This window comes from Nomascus leucogenys, chromosome 5 (genome assembly GCF_006542625.1).
Source record: "Nomascus leucogenys isolate Asia chromosome 5, Asia_NLE_v1, whole genome shotgun sequence".
NCBI lineage: Eukaryota > Metazoa > Chordata > Mammalia > Primates > Hylobatidae > Nomascus > Nomascus leucogenys.
Genome location: NC_044385.1, coordinates 24,073,390 through 24,096,908, shown reverse-complemented (window position 1 = coordinate 24,096,908; position 23,519 = coordinate 24,073,390). Strand labels below are relative to the sequence as shown.

The 23,519-nt window shown below is 44.9% G+C and overlaps 1 protein-coding gene across 4 annotated transcripts in view; it reads right to left on the bottom strand.

Moving 5' to 3' along the window:
• The window catches only part of SUSD4 (sushi domain containing 4), a 150,442-nt gene that overhangs the window by 26,252 nt on the left and 100,671 nt on the right, over window positions 1–23,519 (bottom strand). For all 4 annotated transcript variants that reach the window (XM_030812824.1, XM_030812822.1, XM_003281771.3 and 1 more), the window contains exons 4-5: window positions 22,005–22,178; window positions 18,159–18,347 (exon numbers count right to left, since the gene is read on the bottom strand). In XM_030812824.1, the coding sequence (XP_030668684.1) occupies window positions 18,159–18,347; window positions 22,005–22,178 (363 nt within the window). The remainder of the gene's footprint in view (window positions 1–18,158; window positions 18,348–22,004; window positions 22,179–23,519) is intronic.

Here is a 23,519-nt window from a genome sequence, read left to right as displayed (position 1 = left end):
AGGCTTAAAACCAGTCTGTGTGCCTTGTAATATCCATACAAATAACTCCAGGGCAGGGGGCGGGGGAGGCAGAAGAATGTAGAATATTTTAACCTACTAAATGAATATTTAGAGTGGACAATGAATGAATACTAATATAGTATTATAGAATATTTTAACCTACCAAATCCTTCTGAGCCACTGAGCCCAGGTGCTTTGACTGGGTATTTTCATTTTTACTTCTTCCAAAGGTCCATACAGCCCCCTGGGTGTTCTTCATTAGGAGAGACTTGCCCCTTTAGTCTGTGCATTCACATCTACCCCACACAGCTCATGGGAGAGGCTGCTGGCTGCTCACCATAACCCATGTTCCACGGGCACCCAGCTGGTCCACGTTGCCCACTGTCCCTTGTTTCTCGGAGGTCTAGCCAATGGAATATGAGGAGAAATGATAACTACTACTTTCAGACTTGATCCATGAAGCCCTTCCATGCTTCTGGCTGCCTAGAATGGAGATGATCCCTCCTAGGGGACCTCAGAAGCCCACCTTGAAGCCAGCAGAGCTTCCACTGTCCCCTGAATGACTGGGTGAAGAAGAGGCACTGGCAGATCAATATTCACTCACTGCCACTACGTGAATATAAACTTCTATTTTGTTTGAGCCATCACCCCTTTTTGGTAACCTTCTTACAGCAGCGGTCTACCATATACAGTTGGTATAAGGAAGAAATAACAGATGTGAATCTGCTTTGTGAAACAGCAAAACATGCACACTCCAGATGTTTGTTGCTATTGTTACTGCCACACTCACCTCTTTCTGCCATGTTAGTGCTGCATTTGAAGAGTGTAATAATGAGTTAAGCCACTGGTTCCTAAACCCTGGCTGCACAGAATCACCTGGGGAGCTTTGCCTAATTGGTCTGGAGTGGGTCCTGGGCTTGGATAGGTCTTAAAGCCCCAGGGTGATTCTAATGGGTAGACAGAGTTGAGAAGCACTGTCCCCACAGTTGCAATGGTCAGGGGACGCCCTCCATCCCCTACGTGCTGAGGATGGATGGTTTACAATACTCGGTGGAGCCACTATGCAAATTAAATTGTCATGGTATCTGGTCTGGGTCTTCATCCTTCACCGGACTCTGCTGTATGAATTGCAGTCCATGGACTGTCCATTTCGGGATCAGCTAAGTGCTTATTAGAAATTGGTACTCTCTAGCAACACCTACTGAATCAGAAACTTTATTTCAGCAAGATTCCCAGGTGATTCACATGCACAGTGCAGTTTGGGAAGTGAAGTGCTGCTCCAGATCATGAGGGAACCCTGTAGCTGAGCTCAGTAGTAAAGCTGACTCTTAATGCTACAGTCTCAAGTCTCAAGTTGGCCTTGAAGAGCGTGGGGAAATGGCAGGAAAGCCAGCAATCCTGTATACTGAGTGCAAAGGCATCGTATCAAGGCAGCCCAGCATGTTGTCTATGTGGCTCTGAAAGGGACAGGAACTCTGCTCCCATATTATACAGAACCACCCAACCTCTGCCTCCAGGAGTTCTGCTAAATTCTAATCATCAAAACTGCCATTGCACCAGCCATCCCCAGTCTGATCTAAATTTGGGTAATGATTCCAGGAAGTTGCACAGAACCCTCCACACCAATGTCCTGGCTGTCTCCAAGACTACGTCTGAAATTTTGCTTTTAGCTCAGGGAAAATCAATAAACATTATACGGCACATTACATTTTCCACTTGTGTTTTGTTGTAACAACACAGAAGGCCAATACATGTGTCTACTGAAGGAAGCCAATGATGATGAGGCTGGGGCTTTGCTTGTTTGTGAGCAGGATGGAGCATGGTGTTTACCTGCTCAGAGATGTGCTGACAGATCAAATTTAAGATCAATAGTACCCAGCAGCGTTGAGGGAGGGGCTCTCACCTGTTTTCCATCTCTGAGTCACTACATTAGGATGTCCCTGAAGGAATACAAAATGCATATGATGACAACTGTGAAACTTCAGTGAAAAAAAAAAATGGCTTCACATAAGAAATCTGAAGTGTGCTTGGTTTCGAAGCCACAAGGAAGCCACAGAGGAGCACACAGGTGAGGGAGCAGGTGCAAACCTGTGATTTCCTCTGACAGCAGCGGGGAATGGCTGGTGCTGAAATCAAAAGCTGATACATGTTTCTGTGTTCTGATGAGGTTGCTTGCTTTCTTTGCATTGATGGGAGCCACAGTGGCTACACTGAGGTCAGTCTTCACCACCACAAGGTGAAAATAAATCACAAGACATCCGTGGCGTCAGAGTGTTTTGACATCTGTGAACCTTTTCCAATACATGATCCCCCTACAGTCAGGACTCCTAAAGGTAATTGGGGCATCTGAATTTTTTGTAAGGGAAGGAAATCAGGGGCACAAGATTAAAATGGAGTGTGTGTCCCACCATGTAACCCAGGAAGCCCGCAGGTAAGGGAGCATTTAGAGTGGATCATTTCTGACCCTTTCTGCAATCAGCAAGCCCTTCTATTAACAGAGATGACACTGAAGTTAAATGTTGCTAATGTATCCACAAACTGGACCAACGTGCCACACAGACACACATACATTCATGTATCCGGTTTTCTGAGCCTCCAGTTTTCCTCCCATCAATTTTTAGGAAAATCCTTAGTGCCTTCTCATTCTTTTCTATTAGCAAGTCCTAATAGATGAGGAAATACATAATTGAGTAATGAGTTAAGAAGAGTAGGAAGCAATTGCTCATGCTTTGTTCCTAGCTGTGCTTGAGTGTATGTGCGTATGCACTTATGGGTTCTATATTATAGTTAGTTCTATAATAAGTTTATATTATCCATAGAAAATAAACAGCCACAGTTTCCACTAGCAAAGGTAATTCTAAGGTTTACATGAAAGAATTTTATCAGTATTTCTTAGTGTTCTGCAAAAAACAAAAAACGCATGCTACTCTGTGAAATGCACAATGCTTTTCTGACATCTGAACAAATTTAAGAAACACTGGCTTAGAAGACATGGACAGTGAAAAGAGAGGAAGAAACGGAAAAGTCAGCTAGGAGAATAGAATAGGAGAAAGTGTGAGGGTGAGAATATGAGAAAGGACAGGCTAAGAAGACACAAGAAAATCAGTGGATTAATGACAGACTCTAGAGAGGCAGCTTTGCACTACCTCTAGTGCAAAGGTGCAAGAATGCAAAGGTGCACTTTCCCAGGTTCAAATCCTGGCTCATTTAGTGGCCATGACCTTGGGCATTTTACTTTCTCATCTTATTTTCATTTTCATTCATTTTATTTTCATGTTCTTTCTGAGCTTTGGTTTTCATCATCTGTCAACAGAAATAGTAATATCTACATTGCAGGAAATTTATAAAAATTAGAAATAATATCCGTAAATCAGCAAGCACAAAGTGCCTGGCACAAAAGTAAATGCTCAATAAAGAGACAGTGACTATTACTAGCTACATTATGGGCCAGTGAGATGAAATGCGAGCAGTAACGACATTTCAGAAGAACGTACTATGAGGCAACATATGCACATTATTTCACTCAATCCTAACAACAATTTTGTAGAGCAGGTGTTGCTATTGCCTCATTTGCAAAGATAAGGGAATTGAGGCTGAGAAAGGTGAAGTTATTTGCCCAAGGTCATCTAGCAAACTAACAGCAAGCTGGGACTGGACCTTATGTGCTGCTGACTCCAAAGCTGCCATATCTTACTGAGTCATGCCATGAGGTTTTAAGTGAGCACAGGAGAAAGGGAGCATAGTGCCTCCCAAGAGCCAAGTGGAAGAGCAATGATTTCGTTATCTGCTAAGACATGTATTATGCACAATGGGGTTAGAGTTCGGAAAAGCCTTGAGGCCTCCAGAGCTAGAGGAAAAGAGAGCTGGAGGAACCCTGACAGATACAGGGAAGCCTCTGTTTGGCTCAGCTGGCATAAGCAGGGTGCGGTGTACTAGGCTAGAGGCGAGGTTAGCTCAGGAAAGGGCTGTGGGCAGGCCAAAGGATGCTGGCCAGCTGGGGTTTGGGAAGATTCAAAGACAGCCCTTTAAACCTGGGAGCAAGAGCTAGAGGGAAGATGGAAGGGAGTTTGCTTCTTCCAAAGCTAAGGCAGGGAGAGCACGTGCAGTGGATCGAATTGGGTACCCCCTAGATTCTTATGTTGAAATCCTGGTACCTGTGAACGTGGGCTTATTTGGAAATAGGGTAACTGCAGACGTAATTAAGTTGAGGTCATATTATAGTAGGGTGGGCCCTTAATCCAATATGATTGTTACGTTAGTCTGTTAATTGTGTTGCTATAATAGAATATCCAAGACTGGGTAATTTATAAGGAGAAAAGGTGTAATTGGCTCATGGTTCTGCAGGCTGTACCAGCATGGCTCCATCACATGCTTCTGGCACAGGCTTCAGGAAGCTTATAATCATGGCAGAAGGCAAAGAAGAACAGGTGTGTCACATGGCAAGAGTGGGTTCCAGACATGGGAGGAAACGCCACATGATTTTAAAGAACCAGATTTCATGTAAACTTAGAGAAAGAACTCACTCATCACCAAGGGGATGGCACTAAGCCCTTCATGAGGGATCCACCCCCATGATCCAATCACCTCTCACCAGACCACACCTCCAACACCAGAAATCAAATTTCAACATGAGATTTGGAGGAAACAACATCTAAAACATATCAATGTGTGTCCTTATAAGAAGAAGAGGCAACAAAGGACATGAACTCATCATTTTTTATGGCTGCATAGTATTCCATGGTGTATATGTGCCACATTTTCTTAATCCAGTCTATCATTGTTGGACATTTGGGTTGGTTCCAAGTCTTTGCTATTGTGAGTAGTGCCACAATAAACGTACGTGTGCATGTGTCTTTATAGCAGCATGATTTATATTCCTTTGTGTATACACCCAGTAATGGGATGGCTGGGTCAAATGGTATTTCTAGTTCTAGGTCCCTGAGGAATCGCCATACTGTCTTCCACAATGGTTGAACTAGTTTACAGTCCCACCAACAGTGTAAAAGTGTTCCTATTTGTCCACATCCTCTCCAGCACCTGTTGTTTCTTGACTTTTTAATGATCGCCATTCTAACTCAGCAAACTATCGCAAGGACAAAAAACCAAACACCGCATGTTCTCACTCATAGGTGGGAATTGAATAATGAGAACACTTGGACACAGGAAGGGGAACATCACACACCGGGGCCTGTTGTGGGGTGGGGGAAGAGTGGAGGGATAGCATTAGGAGATATACCTAATGCTAAGTGACAAGTTAATGGGTGCAGCACACCAACATGGCACATGTATACATATGTAACAAACCTGCACATTGTGTACATGTACCCTAGAACTTAAAGTATAATTACAAAAAAAAAAAAAAAATATATATATATATATATATATAAAAGAAGAAGAGGTGAGACACACGAGGGAAGATGGCCATGTGAAGACACAGACATCAAGGGAGAACTCCATGTGATGACTGAGGCAGAGGCTGGAGTGAAGCGGCGACAAGCCATCAAATGCCAAGGAATGAGGCAGCAGCTGAAACCACGTTGGGGATCCTTATGCTTCAGGGACAGTAGAGTCCCCCACAGCTAACTCCAAGGGCCACAGAGTCTTTAAAAATGTCAAGCAGAATGGTAGGCAAAGGTCCCATTCGCATGCTGCTTTAGCCATGGTTGGCTGTAGAATTCTTGGCTTCCCAGCTTCTTACAAATTAACTGTTCTTCCCAATTCAAAATAATTTCCATCAGAATAATATACTTACAGTATGAAAATACAGACTGATGTAGGCACAGGTGTTTACTTGTGATAGCTTGAACTGAGGACTAGTTTTAAAATATGAATTTCCATATAATTGGCTTTTTTTTAAAACTCCAGTCATGCTTCCCCTTCTTAAGGCCTGGATCAATGAAATCCCTTCCTAGGAATGGAGAAGATGGGGTTAGAAAATGCATTAAGGGCCGGGTGCAGAGGCTCATGCCTGTAATTCCAGCACTTTGGGAGGCCAAGGCCTGAGGTCAGGAATTTGAGACTGGCCTGGCCAACATGGTAAAAAACCCCATCTCTATTAAAAATACAAAATTAGCCAGGTATGGCAGTGCAGCCTGTAGTACCAGCTACTTGGGAGGCTGAGACAGGAGAATCGCTTGAACCTGGGAGGCGGAGGTTGCAGTGAGCCGAGATCGCACCATTGCACTCCAGCCTGAGTGAGACAGAGTGAGGCTCCGTTTCCAAAAAAAAAGAAAAAGAGAAAATGAAAATGCATTAGGTTCTCATCCATCAAAGAACAAACCGGCCAGAATGTAAACAAAGTCCTGGACTTTTCTTCAGAAAGCACAAGAAAAAAGATGTGCCATGGGATGAAGGCGCTGCCCTCTCTGCACACTCTAACTTTAGAGGAATGTGGGCACAGTTCAGAGTCAGGCATTACCTTTTTACAGAACCCAAGCCAGAAACAACAAACACTTGCTTCAGTACAAAAAAAAAATGATCGTGAACATAGGCATGATGGTTACCGTTTCTATGAAAAAAATGAATGACATGAGACACAAAGATAGGAATAGAAAGGTATGACTATTTTACCCATGCATCACTCCAGATGTCTAATTAATTTGGGAGAAAAGGCAGGGAATTACGGCAATGGTTTATGAAGGGAAGTGGAGATGGGGGTGGGAACTGGGGTGGAGAAGGAAGAAAGGAACAACAGAGAGGAATGACCCCAAACACCCTGCCGAATATTGCTGAGTGACTCCCAGCCTGAAAAAGGCCCCTGAAATGACTGAAGGGATTTATTACCTTCTGTGTTCCACCTGATTGCAAGAGGTTTTATTACTATGAAATACAAGTCATCTTACTTCCCAGAGAGGAAAGAAAGAAATAAATCCTGCCTGGGGCAGGGATGGAGAAGATACTCTAGAGTTTAAGGACAAACACTGAGAATCTCCCATTTGTACCGGTCATCTATTTTCTGAGCATAATGAAGTCCCACTCACGGCACAAGCTAGAGGCTCATACCCCTGGTCACAGCTTTGCTGTTGCTTAGCTCTGCACTTCCTTCAGTAACCTGACATTTAAGCATCACAAAATAAAGACCTCAGCTTGCATGTCTGTGGATTTGCAAAAATAGGAGGGGACTACAGGGCAAAGGAGGATTATATTTTGGTGAGAACTGTGAACTCAGTGAAAGAAAGGGACATGTCCCCACCCCCTGCTCCAAACAGGGAAGCCTGTCAGGCTCACGCCGGCCCCAGGACAGGCAACCTGCCCAGGTGAGAACAATGGATGGGGGCTTGGGTGGAGCTGGGCTTCAGCCTGGTGAGATCCCCTCTCTGAATGGTGGGGAGAGGGGATTATCTGAGTCCTCCCTTGGGTGTTCTCTTCATTTCTTGATTTGGCGGGAGAAGTAGTTCAAACCAATGAAGTTTTCAGCTTTCTTTCCCCTTTGGTGGGAGAAAAATCACCTCTCTTCTTCCTCTGACCTCAGTCTAGATCTCTGCACTTAGATGGGATTAAAAAAAAAGAGAAAGATAATTATAGGAGTCCAGGAGAGACAGAGGGTTAATGGTTGTGTTTCCACCAAGGCTAAAAGGAAGGCAAGGTGCTGAGGCAGGAGCCTGCCAAGGGGCTTAAGCTAGTGAACAGCAGATTCGGAGAGAGAGGATGAGGACCATCTATCACGTTGGGAATCAGAAAACACAAGAGAAAAAGAGCCTAAAAAGTAATAGCAGGAATGTGAGAACTTGGATCTACTTGAAAAAAAGGAATAAGGTCCCTTGGTTTTCTTAAGACAAAAAGATCAGTGTTTCTGGATTTGATATAGGAAAAGAAAAAAAGAGAATAATGAAGCTTCTTGATGCCATGGCACAATCTATCTTGAGTATGAGAGAGATGTGTGACCAAGAAGAGGAAGAAGCTACAGTGGCAATTACTTATTGTAAAAGAAGAGAAAATTAAGCACAGTGATCCTTGAGAATCCTGTATGGCATGCAAGCAGCTATTTTCTGGTAATCACTCTGCTGTAATATATGAACAGTACATGGAAACGATATTAGAATAATTTACTATTGCTGGTGAACAATAAATTAACAGGATTGCTTGCTATTTTGCATTTCCCTCTAATAAAACACCCACCAGGGTCACAGGCAAGGTGATGGTAATGCAAACAGCACCAGACACAGGGATTTTCACTGCCAGGGAACAAAATGGCAAAAGGGGATGGTATGTACTAACTAACGTATGTGCTCAGGTCATAGAATTCATTTTCAGTTCACAAAGGGACCTCTGTTTGTTTCAGACAGGGAGAAACACATGAGGGAAAGGGCCTGAGATTTTCTCTTTCCTAGGCCCAGGGAATGCAGATTTATCTTCAAAGGGAACTGAAGATTCTTTCGTTTTTGAGAATAAGATCTAAAAATCCCGTAAGACTTTGACTGATGTAAGCTGGATTCCTAATTAGGATTATAAATTAGCCATCTACTTACATCCTTGAAGGCTGAGAGTCTAAGGAGATGGGGGGTGGGAGGTTTATGTGACCCAAGCCAATCATTTCATTGCTCTGGTCTCAAGTTCCTAAGGAGGCAGAACCCGATGTATGATTTTCATATTTCACGCCAGCAAACTCTGCCTTCAAATAAATCTTGAGTGAGAACATAATATGTAAATATATAAAACAGAGCCATTGGGGATGGGGTAGCCTGGATCAAAGTTACCTGGGGCTTCCCAGGGAATTCCCAGGGCCTTAGAGCCTTATGTTCCAGAACCCCTGGCCAAGCATTACCTAACCTTGTATTAGCTAGAGGAGGTGAGGGAAGGGCAGAGCCTAGGGCAAGCAGATAAATCAGAAGCCCTCCCTCTACTGTCCCATGGAAAGAAGCCCCCCTGCTATATCAAGTAAAAAAGGCATTTGCTGCCCTTTTCTTCCTTTTCTGCCGATTAAATTTTATGCTGGGTCCAGCTGCTGGCAGGATCACGGATAAGTCTGCAGGGAGCTTGAGGGCCCAGGAGAGGCTAATCGAGACCACGCCTCTGGCCAGCGGGTTTATTCAGAACCATGGGAGGCTGAGTGGGTATTCAGTGTCCAGGTGGTCACTGCTATTATCATTTACACAGAGGTGCACAAGACTTGAATCTCTAATAGCAGTGGCCACTTGGCACATTGTACGTCCCTGGTTGGCACCAGAGCCTTACCTGGGAAGGAGGGAGGGAGGGAAGGAAGAAATGAAAATTCCCCCATTGCTCACCACTGTATACAGTGTAGCTTGGGGCAGATGGCATGGTATTGCCCTCTCCCTCCTCCAAAGCCTTTTACATGATACAAATTCAGGTTCCTGAGAACATTAATGGTAAAGAAGTCATCAATGGGTGGCTATGCAGATTACTCAGGTGGCCGGGCTGGTCTCTCCCACGGAAGGCAGTGCAGTACAGGAGAAAGCACAGCCCGGAGTCAGGTCAGGGCTGGTTTAGAATCTTGGCTCTGCAGCCTACTCCCTAAGGCCAAGGGGTGTGACCAGGCCTGCCTCCTATCTGAAAAGAGAGGACAGTAATACCTGGAGTTGTCTAGAGGCTAAGGATAGCAGGTGATGTGCCTGCTACCAAGATGACCCTCAACACACATCTCTTCCTTTCCTGCCGCTCCCCTCCTGCAGATGACTCCAGGCTCACAGGCTGACTGTATAAACATGAGTTTCAGGAAAGCTCTGTTAGCCAGCGCTGGGGGGAGAAGCTCTCCTAGCACATCTCCCCTTCATTTTGCCACCTGCCTTCCAGAGCCAGCCAGGGACAGGGCAGCCTCTCTGGGAACAGTGTGAGTTCTGGTTAAGAGCAGAATCAAAGAATGTGACCACCAGGAAGGAGCCTCTGAGATCAACCCTTCCAACTCCTTTCCATTCTATCTGAGGAAATGGACAGAGCTAGGATTAGAATCCAGATTAAAATTTCCAGCAGGTAGTCTGGGTCTTAGAAGGCCTAGAAGAGTAGTGTCAGTAGAAGGTGTGGGCTCAGGAGGCACAGGGGCTGGGTTGCTGCGGACAGAGTGACCTTGGGGAAGGAGCAGCGGAGCTGTCTGAACCTCAGTTTCCTCATCTATAGGCTGGCGCCACACTTGCTTCTCTTGACTGTTGTTAGGAGAGATCATGAAATAAACTATCTGCACGGTGCTTGGCATAGAGTAGGCATCCAAAAATGTCAAATGAATCAAAAGAAGTTTTAGTTATAACAGCTGCAACTGGTAGAATATAAAGCATGTGCTGGGGCTAGGAGTGCAGGGAGGAACAAGGAGCTTTCTGCCATGCAGTCAGTTGTTCACAGGAGGAAGAAATTTGAAACATTATTTCTCCCTGTTCAAGAATGTAGATGAGGGGTTGGGTGTGGTGGTTCATGCCTGTAGTCCCAGCACGTTGGGAGGCCGAGGTGGGAGGATTGCTTGAGGCCAGGAGTTTGAGACCAGCCTAGGCAACACAAAGACCAAGTCTCTACAAAAACATTTTTACAATTAAAAAACAAAAAAACATGGGCAAGGAAGGGAATGAAGATCAAGTGGCATGGGCCTTCCCTACTCAAAGCAGCCTGATGGTGCCAGAGCCCAGGCTGGATGTGGGACCTTGACTGGTGCCCCCAGGCCACCACTGTGGCCAAGCCCACTACTCTCTGGCACTTCCCATTCATCTCTACGAGGATACACTGGGGTAAGGCGGGTTGGCTTAGGAGAAAGGGAAATTGGTGATGCCTAAGCTCTGTATTCTATGACCAGTAATTCAAAATCAGTGGCATGAGATCCCCAATATGACTTTTCTTCTGTCATTTCCCATGTGCTACTTCAAATCCAATGCAGAATAGTTTCAAGTTTATCAAAGGATGGACCCGAGCCCACGCTTTCTTATTGTGGATCACCGGGCAGGGAGCTGAGAGACCCTGCGTCTCCCCCACATGTTTGGGGACAGGTGGCAGGAGGAAGATAGGAACTCCATAGGGAGAATAGAGTGTCCCTGACTCGGGTCTGGGGAAGTGACCGAGGTGACACTGGGCCTCATCACGAACAGTAATTTACGACTGTTGGGACTTATTGGGAACTGTATTACTTATTATGACTTATTGGGAACGGTATGGACTCCTCTTTATGTTTGAAGTTTCCATTCGTAAAATGGGAGCAGCCTGTCCCAGGGCGGGCCGCCATCACAACCCCTTTGAGTGTCCCCTGCAGCCTGCCTCCAGGATCAGGGTAGGCTCTGTCATCCAAGGAGGCCTGGATTATCTGCTGTGTCTTTCCTGTTCCCTACACAGGATTCACTTTGAAGTTCTGAGGCACTTCTGAGTGAAGGCAGGATTCCTGGAGGGAGAAATCACTTCAGGCACCTCTTATACCAGGCGCCTCTTGTACCTGAACGTGTTTTGACTCAGGAACAAAGTACACTGCAAATGTAGCTTGAGAGCTGGGGAGCCCTCCACATCCAAGCTGGCTTTGAGTTTTGATCCCAAATTGGAACCTTTCAAGTCATTTCACATTTGGCCAAACAAGGTTCTTCAGTTACTTATTTTTCCTCCTTTTCTTATAAAAGGATACAGAGCTAAAAGGACCCCTGGGCACTTGTAGGTTCTTAGGAAATCACACTGCTGCGTTCCCTGTGATTGAATTGGATGCTGTCTGATGAAAACTCCATCTCTGTCCATGTGGGCTCTGAGATGAATGGGGCTGGGGGGAATTACCTGGGGGCATTCTGGGTTTGGGGACTGGGCAGATTTAAAAACCCAAACTTTCAGATGTTCGGCTTCCAAGGGGGTCAGGTTTACTTGTTCCTGGGAGAAATGCCAGCCATGAGGCTGAAAAAGTCTTTTGAAAATGTCAGCATCAGGGAAGCCACTGCCCAAGTCATTACAAATGAAACCTAAGGTACCTGCAGGTCCTACAGTGATTCATTCCCCTATTTGGGAAAAGCAAACAAATGAGCAGACCAGACTCCCTGGGGCCTCTGGGACCATGCTCACTGCTTTCCCTGAAAACCCGGCTGCCTTCTGAAAGCAGACCAGGCATCACGTCTCAGAGCCAACCCCACACAGCGAAGAGTGACTCACCAGCCTGACCCTCCCAGTTCTTTCAAAACCATGGAGACCCTGCTTTAGAACTCCTTCTAGGTGGCCTTCGGTGTAGGTAACAATCTTCTTACCGCGGGAGGCCCTGGATAACTTACAAATGGAATATTTAGAACCTAGCTCTGCCTGCGTGGAGAGTGCAATTTCAGGAATAGCAACACATGCTATGTGAGCCCCAGGGGGACAGAGACTTTGCACAACTCATTTGCCACTGTTTGCACTGGACCTTGCAAAATACTCAGCATACAGGCATAAAAATGTTGGCTGAATGAATCCATACACGTCAGAGGCACTTATGTGAAATAGCATATAACACTGATTTTGGTTTCTTTCTTTTTAAACTCTAATCTCCCTAAATGTTTGATTGGTCCTTTCTAAATTTGATTCCATCTTTTTATCTAGGGAGTTGTTGAAGGGAGGACTTCTGGATAAAGGATCCAGGATCCTAAGTCCTCTAATTTAGCACTTAGAGAAACAGGAATCTTTAAGTGGGTGGCAGCTACAATTAAGGACCCCAAATTCCAAGTTTTTGCTTCCATCATCTGTTCTTCTGACCCTTGCAACCTGCCTCAAAGAGGCACAGTGCTGTGATCTCTGCTGTTGAAAGAGCTGCCCCCAGAAATTTCTATAACTGGATACCCAGCACCTCTGTGCTGTTTCCAGGCTGTTTGAAAACCTGAATGTGAAGAGAATGTTCCAGATACTAATGGGTTTTGGGTGGTCCTATCCCCTATAGAGAACAGCCCTTTCCTGAAACCGCTCAGAACCAGCAGCTCTCACAGCCCCAAGCACACAGTGTCTTGGGGATTCCGGGCAGTTAGTGCCTCTTCTTCCTAGACTGCCCCGTGTGTGTCTGCGTCTGTTCCTGCAACTATGTGCTACATGGTTGCTTCATTTACTTATTGTTATGCTCCTCAATATCCTTCCATATTCCTACCCTTCAAACCACTGGGCTGGAGCCTCTCACACACACTAGGGCAGGCTGCATCTATACCGATGAGCTCTGCCACGTTTCAAAATACACAGTCCTTCCCTAGGAGTGAGATATTCAGAACTTTCTCTTTCCCCAAGGCTCAAGTGGAAACAGAAAAGACAGAAACATGCTATTATTGGTCTCTGGGGAAAATAAACAAAAATGCCATAAATCCCTGGGTAGAAAATTTCATTTTACAATTGTGATATCATCTCCTGAAACTGTCCTTCTACCCTTTCTAAATGCAGAAGCCCCCGTATGCCCCTTGGTAAAAGTAGCTGTGTGTGTAGTGGCTGCCATCTGTAATGAGGCTATTCTCTAGGAAATGGACTTTTGTCATCTTGTTCTCCCTCTAGACTGTAAACTCTTCAAAGTAAGGAATTATGTCCTTTCCTTTCTTTGTAATTCCCCAGTGCCCAATTCGGTGTTGCTCTGAGCCTAGCAGGTGTTCAGTAATCACTGGTGACAACATAAACTGAGTTCTTAGCACTTAACAATGAGAAATTGCCCACATTTATTGTCAGAGCTTTTTTGGTTTTTAAAGATTTCTTGCATTCAATGTGTGAGTGTGTGTGCACGCACATGAAAGAGACAGATGGAGGTGAGGGCCTCAGGGAGGAAGAGAACCCGAGAGTGGAAAGCACTAAGATACATACAGACGAGGCAAAGCGCACAGGCCCACAGCAAGATGGGGCCCACAGGGACACACAGGGAAGCACGAAGCTCCTTGCAGCTCCAATTTTACACAGTCATTGATTTTAAAACATAGCCATCATTCTGGTTCAACGCTTTGAAATTTCGGGTGCTTTATCTGACAACACAGCTATGGGGACCCATATATGCTCCAGAATCTTCCCACTATCCATGAGTGCAATAGTGCAGGCCTCAAAACATGTGACCCACACCTTCGTACTGGGCTTCCAAACTCTTGCCACCTTTGGTGAGGCTGCCAAAGCGTTTCCTTCCAAATTATCAACACCTTCATGAAGCCAGGTATCAACTATGAGTTTGTTGACATGTGAGTGTGACAGCTGTCACTCAAACACTGACCCTCACAAAGTGCTCTCCACTCCGCTAGGGAGAGGAGGTGCCATGCGGCAGAGACCATGTGCCAAGAGTTGGAGGGTCGGGACAAGTCATGGCATTCTCCAAGGGGTCAGGTCCTCATCTGTAAAAGGAGGCCAACAACCTCTGCCTGGCTCACTGGCTGAAGTGGGGTTCCATGGCCACGTGGCAGACTAACGGGCATTGTGGGGCAGCAGCAGTAAGAGCTTGCGGCCATCCAGGGGGCAGCAGAGCCTCCCCTGCTGCTGGGATTTCTCAGGGATGATAACTAAACTAGAAAGACAAATTCTTTCCTATGCAATAATTATTTTATTGTTTTGCTTTAAGAAAATGCCTATAAAAGTATCAAATTGCTTTCCCCCTGTTAGATTGTAATCAGAACATGTTAAATAGACAATGTACCTTGGTGATCAAGAACATGAGCTTTGAAGCTGCAAAGATCCATGCTACAGTCCCAGCTCCCCCTCTTCCTAGCTGTGTGACTTTGAGCAAGTTACTGAACCTTTAGAAGGCTGGGTTTGCTCAGTGGCTAAAGGGGGTCAGTAGTACCTGCTTCCAAATGGCATTAAGAGGATTAAAGGAGACACTGTGTCAAACACTTTGAGCAGTAGCCTGACACCTATGTAGTAAGCTCTCAAAATTAATGGTGGCTGTTCTTGTTGTTCAGTATTTCCTCTTGGTATCTGAGTCATCTTATGTAGACACAGCTTAGAATATGCAAATAACCAAAATAGCACCTGAACAACCAAAATTGTGTCACAATGTACATGTCTAAAAGCCTGGAGACCGTATTCACAGAGAGTCATGCTAGATTCTCTCTTATGTATTGAGATTTTATATAAAACTCTAAGTGCATTAATAACAACAGACAAGTGATTGACCACATACTATGGGCTGGGCACTTCATTAAATGGGTAGATTTGTTATCTCACTGACTCTTCCCAGTCCCACCAGGCAAGTGGGACTCATCACCCCCATTTTACAGAGGAATGGAGGCTGATAGAGGCTATGTGACTTGCCCCAGGTGAAGTGATTGAGTAGGATGCCAGGATGTGAAGCCAGTCCAACTGAGGTCAGCCTGCACTGGTAATTGATATGCTATGCTCCCTCCATGACCAGCCTGGTGAACCTTTCTCCTGGCTCACAGCAGGTTAGAAAAGAAATTGGGGGTGAGGGACAGCTGCAGCGACAGGTACCCTGAGTGTGACAGGCACACTGACAGCTGATGGATTGATAGTGAAAGAGGAATGGGAAAGGGACAGAAAACTCAAAGAGAAAGACTTCCACAGCAGAACCGTCCACACCATTACTGCAGGGGTCAGAGAGTTCTAATATATATATATATATATATATATATATATATATATATATATATATATAATAATATATATTTAAAAGCCCCTTAGAGCATCATAATTCCACAGCCCAGTGCAATAATTTTCGCTATGTCATCAAGAAAAATCAAATTGTGCAAATCGTGTGCTTAGGAAGACAGAAAGATGAGGAGTTAAAAGTGTGGGTGACCTATGAAAAGGGTCGATTCCTTTGTGACAATTCATCTATGTTGAATACCCTATGACAACAGTGCATAAATAAGGCACCATCTTTTAAAAAGATGACACACAAAGTGAGAATGAGAGAATGCAAACCTCTAGGCACATCTGGATAACTTGTTCACGAATCCTTACCTCTTAGTTTAACCCACTGCTTAATTTAACCCAATTTCTATCAAGTCTTGAAAGAAATAATCCTTTAGTCCCCTCTGTGCCTCTCAGTTTAGAATCACCACTTTGTACCTTTAGCCAGTGTTGCATTGAAAGCGCTCACCAACAAATGCCATCAGATAATTTAAAGGGATGTCTACTGAAAATGGAGATGTAAACCTTATTAAAAAAAAACAAAAACCCTAGGGAAAAAAGACACTAGGTGGCCTTCCTGGCACAGGCAGCTGTCAGCCAGGGTTTTCTCATCTATCCATAGTGGAGGATGGCAGAGGAAAGGGGACATGTTAGGCCAGAAGACTCATTTTCAACCCGAAGCCACTCTCATCTCCCTGTTTATAACCTTAGATTTTGTTTTATGCCTATCCAATCATATTCTCTAGTCTCCATAAAGACTGCTTACAAGTCCCAAAATAAAGCTTATCAGAACCTGACTGCTTGAAACACATTTAAGCCAAATTTGAAAAGATTTGAAAACAGGCATTTCAAATTGATAAAATCATAACAACGATATCTTTAAAGGGCCCTCTCTGTCTGGTTATCTGAGCAGGGAGAAGCCTCCAGAACTAGGGAAGAGCCCCTTCCATCAGAGGTCCGTGGCCTACCAGCAGCATCCAGATAACAGGAAGGCTATTCCCACTGGAAGCAAAAGGGATGACCTTGTCCCTTGAGGCTAGGGTTACCAGATTTAGGAAATAAAAATTCAAGACAGGCCGGGCGCGGTGGCTCACGCTTGTAATCCCAGCACTTTGGGAGGCCGAGGCGGGCGGATCACGAGGTCAGGAGATCGAGACCACGGTGAAACTCCGTCTCTACTAAAAATACAAAAAATTAGCCGGGCGTGGTGGCGGACGCCTGTAGTCCCAGCTAGTTGGAGAGGCTGAGGCAGGAGAATGGCGCGAACCCGGGAGGTGGAGCTTGCAGTGAGCCGAGATCGCGCCACTGCACTCCAGCCTGGGTGACAGAGCGAGACTCTGTCTCAAAAAAAAAAAAAAAAAAAAAAAAAAAAAAAAAATTCAAGACACTCAGTTATTAATATATTTGAATTTCAGATAAGCAAAGAATAATTTTTTATACTAAGTATGTCCCATATAATATTTATGACATGCTCATATTAAAACATTATTTGTTTATCTGAAATTCAAATTTATCTGTGTATCCTATATTTTATCTGGCATCTCTAGGCTAGGCTCCAATTCCCTGGGGGATTTGCGATGGGTGGGAAGTGGAGTGAGGGGAGTTCTAATGATCAGCCTAAGAGTATGACAAAACCAATGGGAAGGGCTGGCCTTCTCGCTCCCTTCCCTCCTTCCCCCACCCTTCTCCAGAGAGATTCCATGGCTCCAGCCAACCCCACTCCACATCCCTAGAGAGGCCGTCTCTCATCCTTCTGAGCAATAGTCATCCTCCATGACACACGTCCTACCCTGACTTCCTCCCACACAGAGGTGCACACTTGTAGAGATGCTGTAAACTTGTAAGAACTCATTTGTTTCCATATTCCATTGTTTTGCTTTGTTTCCCAAACAAGGCTGCAAATAGGCTTTGAAGGGGCTCCTGACTTGAGGTTTCTTCACTTTTTTTCTTTCCCCATATAGAGCCCTCCTACCCACTATACTCAGATGCCGAGAAACACATTGGAGTTTGTTCTCTTCGGGCATACTTTCAAGATCTGAGTTAAAGCAAGAGATGAACCAGCATGCCCAACCTGCCTAGCAGAAGTGTTTATAGGCTTTTCCCCTACAGACACTGCCTTGACTCTGCCAATGGAAGCCCTGTCCTTCTCACTACTTCATACTACTGATTAGTGGTCTTCAGTGAATCACCATCTATAGTCATACAGATTTAATAAAAACAGGGAGGAAAGAGCTCTTGCTTTCAGGCATCCAAGGGTGTGCTCGCAGCAAAACATTTACGTAGCTAAGCCATAAAGTGCATGGAAATATGGAAGAAACATCGACACAACAATACAACGAGGGGTGAGATTAATGACATGATACAATCTGTTTTCATGTGGTGCAGAGAAAATTAATTTTTGAAGATATTTCATTTAACTTTGCAATATTTTGTAATTTAACCTTTGATGTTTGCAACTTTTTCTTTTATCTGCTCTCCTCTTTAAGCCTAAGGATGAGGGAAGCAAATTTTACGTCTAATTGTAAATATGGCTTCATGGCAGCTGATCTCTGCTCTGGACAAAGGTGAGAAAGATGTACTCAGAGAAGAAAAGTTATTGCCCATCATAATTCGCAGCTCTTCCTCCTGTTGATCTTCTTCCTCACTTTAATAATACAAAATACAACTTCTGAAAGAATGAGATGTGTTACCTTCCAGAGCAAGGCACCGGGGTGGGCTGGACGACCAGATAAGGTTGTGCAAGCACTCAAGATACGCAGACCCATCAAGTTTAAATCCGGGAAAGCAGCGATAGGAGATCACAGTCCCCACTGGGAAGGAGGTCTGGAACTCGGAGATGTTTACATAGCCATTAGAAGAGGCTAGAGGTCTCAGGCAGCCTGTGGAAGGTGAAAGAAAAAGGGAAAGATTCCACTCTGTCATCTCTGTACATTGAAAAGTCACACAGAACGCTGGAACTTTTTAGGATTCCCCCACTGTGAAAATGGCACCACCTCTGAAGAATGAAGCACCTTGGTCTCAAATACTCAGGTTCCTTATTCTAGGTATCATGTAGGTATTTGCTCTGCTATTGAAAATGGCACCAAGAGGGTCAGAGGAGTAGTTAAGACAGAGGGAGGGTGGTGGGTGTCTGACTGTGGATTGTACACCCCTCAGGCCAGGTGTTCTGGCTCTGACTGCATTTCAGCATCACCTGAGAAGCTCTTATAAAAACACCAGTGCCTGGGCCCCATGCCCAGGCTCTGAGGACAGGTTGAGAACCACCGAGGTTCTGTAAGAGGAAAGAGACACCACCAACAGTTTCAGTGGTGTTGAGAGCAGCTTCGAAAACTTAGGTTCCAAACTGAATTCCACTATAGTGGATTTGGGGACAGAAATCTGCCTGAGATGGTGGCCTTAAATTTCTGAAAACCCAGTTGTGTTTTACGTAAAACAGATGAGGAATCCCACAGTGTAGTGGTTCTCAAACTCAGGAATGATCCAGAGGGCTTGTTAGATACAGGCTGCTGGGCCCACCTGCAGAGCTTCTGTTTCAGCAGGTCTGGGGCAAAGGGAGCCTGACAACTGCGCTGCCAACATCCAGGCACTGCTGCTGCTGCTGCCACTGCCAGGCTCGGGACCACACTCAGAACCACTGCTGTCCTGAGTCTGTGCACCGAGCACAGCATGCTGTGTGCAATCAGTGTGGAAGTGGGACCTGGATCCCACACTCCTTCTGTGAAACACTAAGCAGCCTGTTTGCCCTGAAGCCTGTGCAGCCAGTAGAACGCTCCTGGTGGCAGAGAATTCTGCTGTGTGTGGCATCCACTGTGATCAGGGCATTTCTTATTGCTTCAACAGTTTCACTGGAGGGAATAATGACACTGCAGAGCTGGTATTCTTCCAGGACAGAACTAATCGTGTGTGAAGTAAATAATGTAGAATGAAAATACCCACTTTCCCTTCCAAGTCACCAGATACAGATTGTATGTGTCCCATGCACAGCAGCAGATGACTGAACCCTTCTCCTAAGCTGACTTTGTTGGACATTGTAAGTATCTCGAAGGGATCTCTCAGCAAATTGCTTTGGTTGAAACCCCAGTACATGGTGTCTGTGCATCAGAGCAGGTGAGGGTGAGGCGGGTGCAGAATTTGAGGCACTCACTGTCGCGGTTGGGCAGTGCCAATCCTGCACTGCTATGTCCTGGGGCCATGGGGCTCTGCAGAACAAGGAGATCATAGCTTTGAACCGGCCAACATTTGGGATGCACCATACCCTAAAAGGTATGGAGCTCAGCCATCTCTGTAGACAGTCCCATAACCTTAGGTTATTATTATTGTTTTCTTGAGCTGAAAACTGACAATGTTCATAGTAAAAGTGAAGTGTGTGTGTGTTTATGTGGTGGGGAGGAGGTTGGGGATCAGGAATAAACAGACTCAATAATTGAGAAAAAAAGAGAAGCACATTAACGTGAACAAGTGAGCGCCTTAGAACCCTTAAGTATAGTTCAAATGAGTTGGCACAAATGACTGTGCTCGCTCTTCTTCCTAGGAAGGAATTGTAGTTCTAAACTACCCACACAGATAAGCTGGTTTCTCTCAAATAAAAACTAACTCTGACTCAGAGTGGGGTTATAATTCGTGCAGTTAATCAGAGGAGAAGGAAAGATATGCTCACTCTCGGTTAGAGACAGCCTGCCCTAAATATAACAGTCGAAAACAGGCTTCACCTCAATAGTTCAATGTGATTTCCATTTGCACTTCTAGATAATAGGGAGAGGCCTCCTCAGGCTTTAGCTCCTGGATCTATAGGCGCAAATAAAACTTAGAGAATGAAATGTCACTCTTAGGGCCAATTATATTCCCCCTGGGGGCTCAAAGGGGTGTCAGGCTGTCCAAGGCAACTTCAGTTCCTCATTTCCTATGGTGTGCCAGGCAAGCAGCCAGGGAGCAACACTGGAGCAGTGGCAGCTGCAGCAGGCAGGACCTGTCTTTTTGTGCAGCAAGGCGTGGGGTGCACTAGAGGGTAGGGCACAGGCCAGGGCACCCACCCCCTCTGTGGGACAGAGGCCTCTGAGGAGGAGGGAGAGGTGGGCAGGGCTTGCATCGTTTGAAGAAGCATACCTCTTCAGGGTAACCGACTGGCTCTGTTGTTGCAGACCTAGAAAAGCTATGTCTTGACTGGGATTTGAGGAAGGGGAGGTGGAGTGAGGGCAACAGTGGCCAGAAAGAGCAATAGGAAAGCCTGGGTCTAAAGCCTCAAAATGACACTTTGAGAGGCACACCAACACAGGGTATTTCTTTTTTTAATCACTGGGGAAAAAAGAACTCCTAAAGAAGCATCCTATATTTGAGTGACAGGAAAAGAAACAGAAAGGATGGGAGAACAAAAGGTTACATGGAAAACAGGAAGGGAAGAAGTGGCTGCAGTCTGGGGTGGTTTTCCTGGCCATCACTCTGATCGTGTCGGAGGACTGAAATGGATCAGCAGGTAATAAAGTTTATTTGAATAAGTAGCCCAACTTAACAGCCAGCTGCTTGTTTTGTAGACATCTGAAAATGTAAATAAATCACATCTCCTTTAAAAATGCAACACAGAACATGCTCAGCAACACCGGCAGTTCCTGGGAGAGAGCAGGGGAGTGTGATGGTCTGGGCTGCTTTCGTCCTTCTTATGCTCAAGCCTCTCTTCCTTCAAGGGGACATGACTCTTAAGCTCTCATGTAAGGAAACTATTTATTTCCAAGAACAGGGCACCCAAAGCAATATCAGAGTCTGCCAGTTGTGATTTCCAAGCACAAAGTTAACATTCATCTCAGTTTGAGCACGCCGGTGCTTTTGGAGCAAATGAGGTTGCTCTCTTTCTCCCTCAAATTATGAATTATGCATTGCCTTCTTGGTTCTTTGGTTGAAGTCACACGTCAAAAAATAAAATCAGAATTATTCTGAACTTGAGGGCTTATTTTCACAAACAGGGCCCTCTATGATGGCCCAGGCAAATCTAAAAAAATGCAAGGGAATAAGTATTCACCAGGTTGTTCGGATGAAATTTGAATTTGATAATTTTTCTGCTCTTCATGCATTTTATATATATATATATATAAACACTATTAAGAGAAAACAGCCTCTGTTTAAGATAGGCTTTAACTATATTTTCACCACTACTCAAGTAAGTATAAATGCCCTGTTATTTCCATTAAATATGTAATAGTTCATCATTGTGTTAGCAGCCCAGTTACAAGTCTCCTGATTCTTAAACTACTTTTGATATTTTGGAGTAATGGAGACATCCAACATTCCAAGTAATAAGGTGTTTCCTGTTTATCCTTTAAAACTGGGTATACGGAGCTGAGCAAGCTACAAGGAGTGGTGATGGAGAGTCTAAGAACAGAGCTTTGGCAATTGTAGTAAAGATGCAACTGGATCCATGTGGGGTAGATGGCTTTGTTCATTTCCCCCATCATCTCTATCACTTTATTAGATAAACATGTACACAGTCTACAATAAAGTCCGAAAGAATAATAGCCCAGCTGAGAACTGGAGCATCAGTCCTGTACCTTGACAGATGGGCAGATTATTCCACGTTCCATCATCGCGACATAATGAAACCATATTGTGTAGGTCGGGGTACCGGATCTTGAATCCTTCATGACAAGTGATGATTAGCTTCTCTCCATGTCTATACGTCTTGTTATGAATCTCAGCATCTTCGATTTGAGGGATACGGCAATCTGCAATTTTGTAAAAGGTACACATTATTTTTGGAATTTTAAAATGGTTGTGGTTCACAGCTTCATGAGAAAGCTCTTATTTTCAGACTTGGTCTCAACCTACACAGCAATCTGATGAATGGTACCTCATTTGTCAATAGGCTCAGGTGCCAATGACGAGCAGAAGAGCTGGCTTCATGGGAGTAATGAGAAGGTGGCTCAAAAAGAGGGACCCAGGGCGTGGGGATCCAACCACAAAAAGAACTTTATTTCCTGCCTGTGACACTTCAAACCGTACAGCTGATCTTATTAACAATTTTGGGAAAAGTGAAGAAAGAGAAGTGTTGAGGATTAGCCTGAACTATCTGGTTACATGCTTTACTGTGTTCGTGGACAGAACAGAACACAGTGCAGCCTGATGGGCTAGTCTCACAGCTGCCCAGCCATGTCACCTCCGTCTAAGGGTCCCGGCCCTGAGCCTGATAAGAAAATATGCTTTGCAAAACAGCACAGGGGTTGAGCTGTGGCTGTGTTTGCCATTAGCATTTCTTGTCCACCTTATCTGTTTTAAAAGATATAACAAATAGAGCAGCACATACTACTGCCAATCTCACAAAGGCTCAGAGCAAGCCACTGTGCTGCCTCTTAAAAATGGAGTAAGAGCAGAAGGCATGTGTATAGGAGAAGAGGCAAGGCTGGGGGCTGGGGGAGGAGAACGCCAGTGGAGGAACGAGGAGCCCATGCCATGCAGCAAATGATAAAAAGATCAAATAAAACAAACAAGTGATCATTACCCACTTCCAACTGCATCCACTTCCAGTTTACTGTCCAGGCCACGCCACCCCTTGCTGCCAAGTTGGGATCCCACTTCCACCCTAAACACTGCCTGAGTCATCCCATCTGGTTTAAGGCACATTGATTGCGATGTGTCTCTCTCCATCTCTTATGAGCACATCTCTGTTTAATGTTTCTGGTTTTATATGCATACGTGTTTGTAAGCATGACCTACAGATGGGTTATGTTCCAAATTTGTTGATTCTTAACTTTTTTAAACAAGGCAAAAACCAAGAACAGCATTTTGTGAATCATAGAAATTTCCTCCAGAAATTTCTCAACGCTTTAAAAGATTGTAGGTCTCTTATCCATTCCCCAAATCCTGCAAAATCCACAATATGGCCAGAATAGTACTAACAGGAACCTCCACCTTTAAGTTGCTCTAAGCTTTGAACTGTCAGCTCTAAGGCACTTGGCCCTGGGAGCCCTGATGTGAATGGAAGAGAAGGGAAATGCTGTGGCTAGTGGGTGAGTGGGTGACTGGTGGCTGGGAACTTTGGTGGCTCGAAAAAGAGCACATCCAGGAGC